The sequence below is a fragment of the Tigriopus californicus genome, chromosome 7 (assembly GCF_007210705.1).
Source record: "Tigriopus californicus strain San Diego chromosome 7, Tcal_SD_v2.1, whole genome shotgun sequence".
In the NCBI taxonomy this organism is placed as follows: Eukaryota; Metazoa; Arthropoda; class Copepoda; order Harpacticoida; family Harpacticidae; genus Tigriopus; species Tigriopus californicus.
The window spans coordinates 9,914,426-9,924,667 of NC_081446.1; the positions used below are offsets into that span (position 1 = coordinate 9,914,426).

The window sequence follows — 10,242 nt, forward strand, 5'->3', positions numbered from 1 at the left end:
CATCTCATCAGAAACTGAGATGTCACTCCATCAGGGTCAGGGAAGCTCAAGAGTCTCAAGTCCCTGATGGCCTCTAAAGCATCCTGATCTGTGACTTCAAGATCATCTAATTGCTCAATTTGATTAGACTCGTCAACAGAGCAATGAGCTGCTACTCGTAAACTAAAAATTTCTCGCAAATAAAATGAGGATGTTCAATGGATAACCCAGTAAATGCATTTGTGCGCCAGGCAATTTGCTACCAAAAAACGCAACAATGACGGCTAAAAAATGACCAGTTTTGCCAATGTAACAACTGTTTTTGTTTTGCATTTTCACCTTGCTTTTTTGCCTTTTCACGCCTTTTTTGTATTTCACAATTTTATTCGCATTTTCTTAACCTTTTTTCCCGCATTTGTCTAATAAAAAAAAAACACTTATTTCGGGCAAAGGCCCACCATTTTTCAAGGTTATCTTCTAATAAATAAACCCTAGTATTTGTTTACAGTTCTGGTCAAAGTATTTTTCCTTTTCATCTTTAGCCTAGTTTCGTAAGACTTATAAACAACAATTTACTTCCGTCAAAGAGACAAATATAGAAACCCAATCTGGACTCTTTGGTTTTTGACCGATGTTGATCCGAAAGCACCAACAAGTCGTTTCTGGAGAACGATCCGCTCGGTCCAGCTGGTGACTTTAAATTCCGATGAATGGGGTCTGGCTAAAGATCATCCATCTTCATGTGCGGGAGCCGCCGCCTCCAATCCTCCAGTCCTTCATTGCAATTCACGACATGTGTCCTCCATTTTGGTGGTGGCTTTCCACACGATCACAAGCGAATGTGGGTGAAGGTTTTCCTCTGAACACAACTACCAGCTCTCCCGTTCGTTCGTTCCGTCGTTTCCTGGACCAAGGAATTGACACTCTCCATGCTCAATTCGCGAGGAATGTGCGGTGTAACCAGACCTGGGCCAATTACTTTGAGAATGTAATTGATGATAGTTACTCGGTTTTCAGTTGTTACTCATTGCAGCTGCAATGCAATCATAATTCTTTTTCGATGACTTGCCAATTCGATAATCATTTCTATCTTTCATCTACTTGAGACAAGTCTTGGAACACCATCATTTCGTCCAAAACAATAATAATGAATAATGGATGATGATGTAATTGTAATTTGTAATTGAACTACCTCAATTACATCGGCTAAAGTGCGATTGGTTGCAATTACTTTTATTTCCAAAGTAATTGCCATTATGTCACAGGTCTGCGCGTAACCCAACCGTCCCAAATTCCAAGCGAACGTATATGCCAGGTGCTCTGCCCATGATGGACTTTGTCCAAGTCATCCCAAAGGAGATGGATGGGATGTGGACTTGACAATGTCTGTTCATGTCTTACAGCTACGTGCATTGACAGTTTAACCGTGTTGCCTTAGGGTCAACGAGGGAGCAGCCATCAGGGTCTACGTCAAGCATCATGTGCATTTGCTAAGCGCACATTTGGACATTAGACTAGATTAGTGGGGATCATTTCCAGGCTGTTATATCGCCTCCAAAGCGTGTCAAATGTCTCCCGACCAAAGCCTGTTTGTCAATTTGGGTTGGCTCACTCACCACGTCACAATCCTTCCCAAGGATCACTATTACACCAACAAACAAACACTTCATAGATGGCCTACGAAGGACCGCGATCTCTTCGCTCTCTCAGTCGCTCTTTCTTTCTCCGGGTCCTCTTACGTGGTAGTGCCGTTCCATCTCTTTCTCCGTTTCCTCCCAGACTTGCCCTCTGAGACTTGAGGGCGCCTTCTTGCCAAAGTTCGTTCCTCGAGGCTCGAGGCTCAGATGTCCGTTGCGGCCTCGATCCTCGAAGCCCTTCATTCGCCAAGGTAGGAAGGTCCCTATTCCCTCGACAAGGTACGAAGGACGACAAACCTGTTCAGTTTAGACGCGATGCTTGAACTTACCGTGGACCGACGACACCAAATAGCCCAGTTGTTTGACGAGTGAAGGAGAGGAAAAAAACGAGGGATCATTGAAAGAAAACAAACAGTGCTGGGGATCTAAGGAGAGAACGAAGAGCGAGAGCAAATACTGGGATTTATTGGATTTATTTTAGAGATTCAAAACAAGACGTCCGCCCGAAAAAAAACCCAGAACGCGGGAGGGGGCACTGGTCGATGTTATCGTGCCCTCAAGCGAGTCGGCCGAAAAAAAGAGATCCCTTTAAGGGGTCAACGCGGTCCAGTTCGTCTTTGAGTGTGAAATCAAGATTTATGAAAATCTGTCCGTGTTGACTTTGGCTCCATATTTGAGGGTCCAGCCAGTGCGTGTGGTGAGAGTCAATGACTGAATGAATGACTGGATGGGTGTGTGGTAGTGACTAAAAGATCCACCCGTCCTATTCTCACGGTGCCAGACCAACCCAATCGCGACTTCTCAGCCAAGGACATTTTTGCCATATCTCATAGTCAGGACAAAGAGCTTTTTGGGGGGCCGAAGAGAAGAGTCAAGAATGAAAAGACCGGTACACTGCAATCTTGAGCGGCCTTCGTCTTCTTCGTCTTTTCCCACTTTTCTTTCGAGGCTCATAGTGCAGTCCTAGATAGCTGTCAAGGGGACAGAAGTGCTGGGAAATATTCTGGTCTTTATTTACATTTTGGGCAGAATCTTTTCGTTCTTTGCACAAGCCGTGTAGTAGTACAAAGTACGTGAAGTCGCACACTTGCTCTCTGAAATTGAGTTAAGATTCTCGTCTCTGATATAAAACGACGTGTTGTTGGCAAAAGGGAACAAGAACTGTCGCTCCAGAGTGAAAAACCACCAGTGCTTTATACAACTCATGTAAGAGCCGTCAGACCAATTCCGTGCGTGTTACGATGCGTTCCATCCTAACTGGACATGTGAAATGAGATTCAGATTCGATTGGCAGCTCCTAGACAGCTCTTTGATCGGCTGAAACTGATACACGAGAACAATGAAAGGTCTTCACCTGATCCCGTTGACCCTAGCCTTGACCTTGGTGGAAGCCAATGCCAATCGACATCATTCGTGGTCTGGTCGTCACAAGGCTCGCCATGGACTTGTGTTCCACTTTGGACACCACGATGGACATCACGGATCCATGATCTCCTCGTACAGGCGACGAGGTGATGACAGTCCTCTTCAAATTATGCCAGAGAGACATCTTAGGAGTACCAGTGCTTTCATCAAGCCGGATGAATGTCAGCCACGAGATGAATTTGCGGCCAACAACAAAGGCCGGACTTGTCAAAGGAAATGTGACACCGATAACGATTGTCTGAATGACAGGAAGCTCTGCTTGTGTGATGGAGTGTGCGGATTATCCTGCATCAGACCCGAGAAAGAATGTCAGGAGTTGCCGGATCCGCCCCATGGACAAGTTCACCTCACTGGAAGGTAGGAGCGAGAAATACGTGGGTAGACATGCATTTCGATAAACTTACTCGTGCCTCGACAAAAATTGCCGAAAGTTACGTTCAACAGACATGGTTTGGAGAGTTCCATCCTCTAATTTGAATTAACTGCAAAGTTTAATGGCATACTATTTCTCAAGTTTGCTCGATTTAAAACTTGTTGCTCCTAAATAAACTTGGGTTTCCATGGAAGTCAAACTACAAGTCACTGTATAATTTGAGAGCTTGAAAGTTTCACTCTTCAGAGAAGTGATCGTAATGAAATGCGACGTGGTGTGTAGACGGGAGAAAAGTGCACTATCTTTGGGTTGCGATTCGGGTTTTTAAAGATGACTTTGTGCACTTCCCTGTGCCAAGGGCTCTAAGCCAAATGAAGAAGTTGTTGCTTACCACGTGGATATGGCTTTTGCGAGCATTTCCACGTTCAAGAGGCACTCGCATCTAGTACAAACATAGAGCCTCTTGTAGCTCTTAATTGACAGTTATGTGCAGTCAAGGTTTAACTAACTAGTTAAGCAACAGGGGATCCAGTCTGAAAGGTTCCTCGAAGGGGCCCCTCTAAAGGGGATAACTTTAACTTGTTTTTGAAGTTCTGGCTGGGTAATTTCTGGGGAGCTACCTGACATTTTACTCCTACTATATGTGACTTCGTTTCCATTAAGAAGATATCCTACCACAGCTGTGATCTAGGAGTATTGTACGAGTAGACCTAAGTAGCAAAGTCGACTCGTCTGCAACAGGAAATAAACCTGCAAACTTGAACTTTCATCCTAAACTTTCCATCCAAGAAGAGAAGAACGACGAGAAGACAGAGAATTTAGCTAGCTCACACTTGGGTGAGTCTCAAAACGATCATGGTTTTGTTCCATTTGGGTTCTTTTTTTAGGCATTTCAACGATCGGGCCGTGTACACGTGTGACGACGGGTATCAAATCGTGGGCCTGGAGCAAGTGATCTGTAATTCCGATGGGCAATGGTCGGGTGCCCAACCCTCTTGCAAACAGGCCTCGACCAACGCTCAATCACGCTATTATTGTGGCGAGCCCAAACACATTCCCAATGCCAAGCACAATGGATCCAAAGAACAGGTAGGTTGTTGGGGAGGAAATGAAGGAGCATCAGTCCACAATGAATGGGTCCCGAGGATGTTTCGCATTGCCAAGCCAGATATGCTGCTCAGATTGATGAAGCACGATGCGCCTAGTTGTACGTAGGTTTCTTTCCCACGCCCCCATTGTTCTCAAGACTGTTCGGAAAAGCTTGAAGATGGAAATCATTCATGGTCCAAACCACAAGGCAATTACACCTTTTGTTGAGAGTGATCTCTTTAGCTCCGCATGACAATGGCTTTTTACATGCTCTTCATGGCAACTCTAGGAGACTAACCGGCTGAATAAATCTTTGATTGAGCAACACTGAAATTGAATACATTTTGTGGGCATTATTTGTTTTGGGATTCTCCCCCAGCATAGTATATAGGTTCACACATTGACGTTTGGCAGTGTGCGTGGACGATAAAGTACTTGAGGGAGCCCATTACAGATTCACATCAATCTTAGCCAAGCCATTTGTTGAAGCCTTCTCGTATCTCGTTGCCACGACTGAGTGGTAGTGAGTGAAAGAAAAGAGAAAAACGAGGATGGGCACTCACTAGAAAATTCATGTTCCCTCTTTTCAATTTCGGGTTTACGAGTATCCTCTATCTTGGACACAATTTACAAAGCATTGTCTCTTGCTATGGGCCCCTCAATTTTTCTCTTTTGTTCACCATGAACCTCAATATCATTCCCCTTATTTGTTTTGGTCTGAACATTTCGCTTTGGAAGAATAGCCGGGAATGAAGGTCTTTGATCGATGATGATTATTGGCCTTAATATGTGCGCATACCGCCTGTGATAAATGCCTTTGTAAGGTCATGGAACTCGTAGGCAATCTCGGGTATTGAGTTTGAAGAGACATGAAATTGTTCTATTTGTAGTTGTTTTATGACCTGGACACCGAGCTGACCTACTCTTGTCTTACCGGCTATCAACGCAAAGGCTTTCAAGAGGCGCAATGCTTCTTTTACAATGATACCGCCAGATGGTTTGGACCTGACCTGGAATGCCACCCCATTGATTGTGGACCTCCAGAATTGATCTTGAATGGAGAGCGCAAGGGTGACTGCACAACCTACAGATGTCAGGTGAGACTAACGGAATGAATTTCATTGAATAAACATAGTATACATAGCATGACACATTAGAATAGCTGTTGGAAAATAACGTTGTCCACAGTCTTGCGGCGGCATGACGTCACGACACTAGATCATTCTGAAGTATTGGAAACGTTTGAAATAGCAGTCTCCCCTCTTGCATGAAGGAATCTGTCTTCGGCTTGGAACGACAAAAAGCATTCTGACAAAAAGACAATACAGAGGGATAGACATAGCACCGACAGCACGATACCTAGGCACACTAGTGGGGTTATCGGACTTGACTCTGGAAAACTTTCCAGATCCCCGCTGACATCCAAGGGCGAGTTTCCACAATGAAGTATTGAGTTTCTACACGTATTCATGAATGGAACTTGTAAAGGAGCTTGGAACGTTTCTTTTGGGCAAAAGTGAGTTATCACTAAGGCCTCAGATTTCTTTCTGATAAGCTCGGCGCCATTTATTAGGTTCCAAGATCTAGCCTTTTATGAAGCATAACGGCACCATGAAAATCATGGTGTATAATAGCTTGCTTGCTCCTGAGTTTTAGTAGTTTCGTTTTGTGAATGTGGATCGCTGGCAAGGATCTCACATTTCATTTCCAGATCTCAATTATGCCAAGGAAAGTGCTCATATTTGGGACCAGGAGTACCCTTGAAAAGGGTCCAAGTGGTGGGTGGGTCGGTTAAAAGAGTCCTTTCCACTGCCTTAGTCCCTCCTCGTCGTCGTCGTCATCATAATAGTGTACGTACAGTAGTCATGCGGTGACTACGTTATAACTTGAGGGAGGGGGATTAAAATGACGGACTTACTGTATAGAATACGAGCCAGGCCATGAAAACTTCCTAGCGTGCTCTTCTATTGCTTGCCCGTCTCGTGTTCCAGCTCCCCTTAATGAGTTCCAAAGTTAAAGATAGGATCTCTTTTATTTTCCTTGACTCACTCATGCAGACAATATACCGCAGCGTTTCCATGAACTCCGTCCCTGAGTCCACCCTTGGTTTTCATTCTACTACAGAGGACAAGAGGGGTGATGTAAAGAAACGCGAGACCGGTTATTTGGACCATTGAAGGTAAAAGGAACATTTTGGGTTCGCTTCCACGATCGGTCTCTCCAAAAACAAACGTGGTATGGGCCTACCATTCCCTTTCGAGTCTGTGGATATCATGACAGGTTGTCCTCATTGTTTAAGATTAGTCTGGGGATTATGCGGATGATCGCCTTTTAGAAGATAATTAAACGCCTTGAATAGTAACTCCTGGAGCAAGTAGATAACTTTTCGAGAGGCCTGGCGAAATGGCGATTGGACGAACCCAATTTCTCCTTGACAGCTATTCGAGGAGAGGCTTCTTCGGGGATAAACCATCCCTGGCCCACAGAATACAATAGATGAGCGTATGATGTGAGCACCTTGGCACAATGAACAAGATCAACTTGGTTCCCAAGGATTATGCTTTCTTTCCCTCCCAACAGACCCCGCCAAGGATAGTCTGGATATATACATTCGACTGTGGAACAAACCACTCTGTCTCCACTCTCCCTCCTCGCCGCTCTCCTTATACTGTATATCCTACAAGCAGGTCTTACTCGGTCTGTCTTTCCCTCAAGACTTGGTAGTCCAGCAGAAAAAAGAATCTGCATTACAACACTCTTTTGTGTTCCCTCCCAATTGGAACATGGAACAGATGCCCCTTCGACCTTGCTTGCTTGCTTACTTGCATGTGGAAAGGATATATTAGCTGGTCACATGAAGATGTGATGTCATATCTGTGACAAAAGAGACATGTGGGGAGGGGAGGTAGATTAATGACTAGGGGGAAGTATGAAACATTATTGTATCTATTTTTGCTAGGCAAACCCTGACAATGCTGGGATATCAAAAAATGTTCGAGTGCTATTTTTGTGGAACCATTTTCAGCCATCAAAGGCGGATGCTGGACCATGATCACGATGAGCATTGGCCTTTCAGGGAGCTTTCCTGGGATAGTGGTGCTTACTTCACGCGTTGAATTGGAATTCCAGGCAGTGCGTTTCCCAGATATTAGGTTCTTCGGAGCAAAGCTCGAGGAGTGCTCCTTGTGGGTTCGCTATCAGATCCCACATTCATCATCACATTTTCTTTTGTCTTCTCATACATATTGATGTTAAGGAACCTCTCAATCTCACTTTGTTCCAACATATTCCAGATCACTTATGAGTGCGTCCCTGGATTCGAGTTGGTTGGAAAAGATACCCGATATTGTCAGGGTGATGGAACATGGACCCCGAGCGAGCTTCCCACTTGTGTGCCCGTTCAATGCGCTGTTCCAGACAGTCCCGTCAATGGGAAGGCCATGTTTACGGCAGTAGCCTACAAGAGCGTGGTCTCATACGAATGCAAATACGGCTTCATGATCGTGGGCGACGCCACAAGAACTTGCGGAGAGGATAAACTTTGGAGTGGTGTGGAACCACAATGCAAGGAAATCAATTGCGGATCCCCCGGTTTTTTACCTAATGGTTGGCTCGAAGGATCTCGAACCACCCTTCATGCCGTGATAACGTTCCGATGCAGCGAAGGGATGACCTTCAACGGCTCGAGCTTTCGAACAACATGCCAGGTAAAGAACGGATTTCTCATCACTCTTCCTTAATACTACTTACTGTCTGTACATGTACGCACTATACGTATACTACAAAATGGCTGAACAATTGTGTTGAGCTTAGCTTAGAATTACGCCAAGTAGAGTAACTCACTCCATGCGCTCTACGTTGTCTTCTCGACCAAGCTCTGTCCTCACTTAGCCTGATTGCAAGAAGGAGCAGGTGCTGTGAGAAAATGGTAATGCGTCTTCAAGGAGGCATCCAAACTACGTAGATGGATGCTCCGGCGGAAAGAAAGTTCAGCGCAGAAAATCCCACATCGACCACTTGTCTCGTGATCCTACCTACTACTGGCAAAGGCATCAAAATGCATCCTCTCATTCGTTAATGAGGTCACGGCACTCTCCATTGCATTCGATTAACCCACATGTTGCTTTCCGGCCAAAAGTACCCAGTAATGCATTGACAAAATGAATACTTCTCTCCACAGGCGGATGGCAAATGGTCGCACCCTCTCCCTCAATGTTATGCGCCATGCATCGTGCCTAACATTGGAATGGGTAATGTGGTCAATCTCACCATTGGAGCCAAGATTCAACATGGTGAAAATATCGTGATCACATGCTCACCTAACTACGAGAATCCTTCAAATAAGACCCCAATCGACTGCTACAATGGAACCTGGAGCCAGATCCCCAATTGCGAACCGGCCCGTTGTAAGACGTTGCCCTCGCCGCCATTGAATGGCATGGTTGTGGTGAGTTGATCTGATCCCAATTTTGTCTTCCTCAAATCCATTTTGAAAAGCCCAATCTGCTGAGGCTTGATAGATTGACCAATCAATCAACATGACCAGATTTTGTGACTGGCAGGATTTTTGACCTCGGATTGATTGAAAGGGAATAGAGGTCAATGCATACAATGGTTTGGTTGTTGTGGATGAAGCAATCAGTAGCTAATTCAATTCATGATGGCTGGAAAATCGGCGTTTTGATTGATATTTCCCTGACAGAGAGCTCATTCCTTCCAATCCCTTTGACACGGTTTCCTTCCCTTCGTGTCCTCTTCTACGAGTTGATATTGTCGACGTTCTTCTTTCTTTCTTTTCCCTTTCCTGACCTTTCTGGTTCCATTCTCGAGGGAATCGAACCCAAAGGAAATTTCCCTCTTTCGATGAACTGCGACTGGTACGAAGAACCAGTCAGGCGGGTTATATTCATTCAGTGAGAGAAGAGCTACAATTCCTAAGACAGTGGCAATAATATCCCATTTGGGCCTAGATGTGCGTAAGACATCGTTTATTCGTTCCCTGTTGTACGTACGTATAAAGGCGTCAGCTCAAGTTTAAGCTCAGGGAGCTTAATACTAAGTCCCTTAGATTGGATCCACAACCCACTAAACTATACTGTACTCTGTGTCTGTGTGAGGACGAGGAGTAGCAGTAGTAGTAGTAGCAATAGTAGAAGAAGTTGTTGTACTGTAGAAGTAGAATAGTAGTAGCCTTAGTGGTTGGTGGCGGTACGGACAGATAGAAACGAGTCCTTGTGAATGAAGAGGAACAAGAAAAGAATTTTGGCTCTGTTACACAGTTGCTTACAGTGGTGTGTTGTTATCTCTTCAGTGACTAAATCTCATCTCTTTTCCTGCCACTCCTCCAACTCTCGGGTGGGTAGATAGATGGATTTAGGCTTGGAAGCTTCTTCAATTTCAGGTTTATGCAATTCATATCCAGAGAAGGACTTCTCCACAATTCCAAACCGCATAAACCTTTCAGCGCCAATTTCCGAAGTGGCCTTGTCCATAAACCTAGCCATTACTTTTGCGGGGAACAAACACCATCCTTCCAACCTTCCATTCTTCCACCCTTCCATCTTGCCATCCATCCCGCTAGCAATGGTTCTCTCGCCCAAAATCTCAAAATTCCAAGTTTCTTTTCCGAGTGTTTACGACAATATATTCGAGCCCGTAGTCGTCAGTCGCCGTGGATACGCCAATCAAAGAAGGATCTTTGTGGATCCTTGTCGAGTCAGCCAGCGAGCCATCGAGCCT

At 44.9% G+C, this 10,242-nt stretch overlaps 1 protein-coding gene across 1 annotated transcript in view; it reads left to right on the forward strand.

Moving 5' to 3' along the window:
• The first annotated feature begins 2,026 nt into the window (after positions 1–2,026).
• The window catches only part of LOC131883622 (sushi, von Willebrand factor type A, EGF and pentraxin domain-containing protein 1-like), a 19,863-nt gene continuing 11,647 nt past the window's right edge, over positions 2,027–10,242 (forward strand). Inside the window, exons 1-5 of the mRNA XM_059231135.1 lie at positions 2,027–3,398; positions 4,302–4,503; positions 5,394–5,600; positions 7,797–8,210; positions 8,684–8,950. Coding sequence (XP_059087118.1) covers positions 2,956–3,398; positions 4,302–4,503; positions 5,394–5,600; positions 7,797–8,210; positions 8,684–8,950 — 1,533 coding nt within the window. The 5' untranslated portion in view covers positions 2,027–2,955. The remainder of the gene's footprint in view (positions 3,399–4,301; positions 4,504–5,393; positions 5,601–7,796; positions 8,211–8,683; positions 8,951–10,242) is intronic.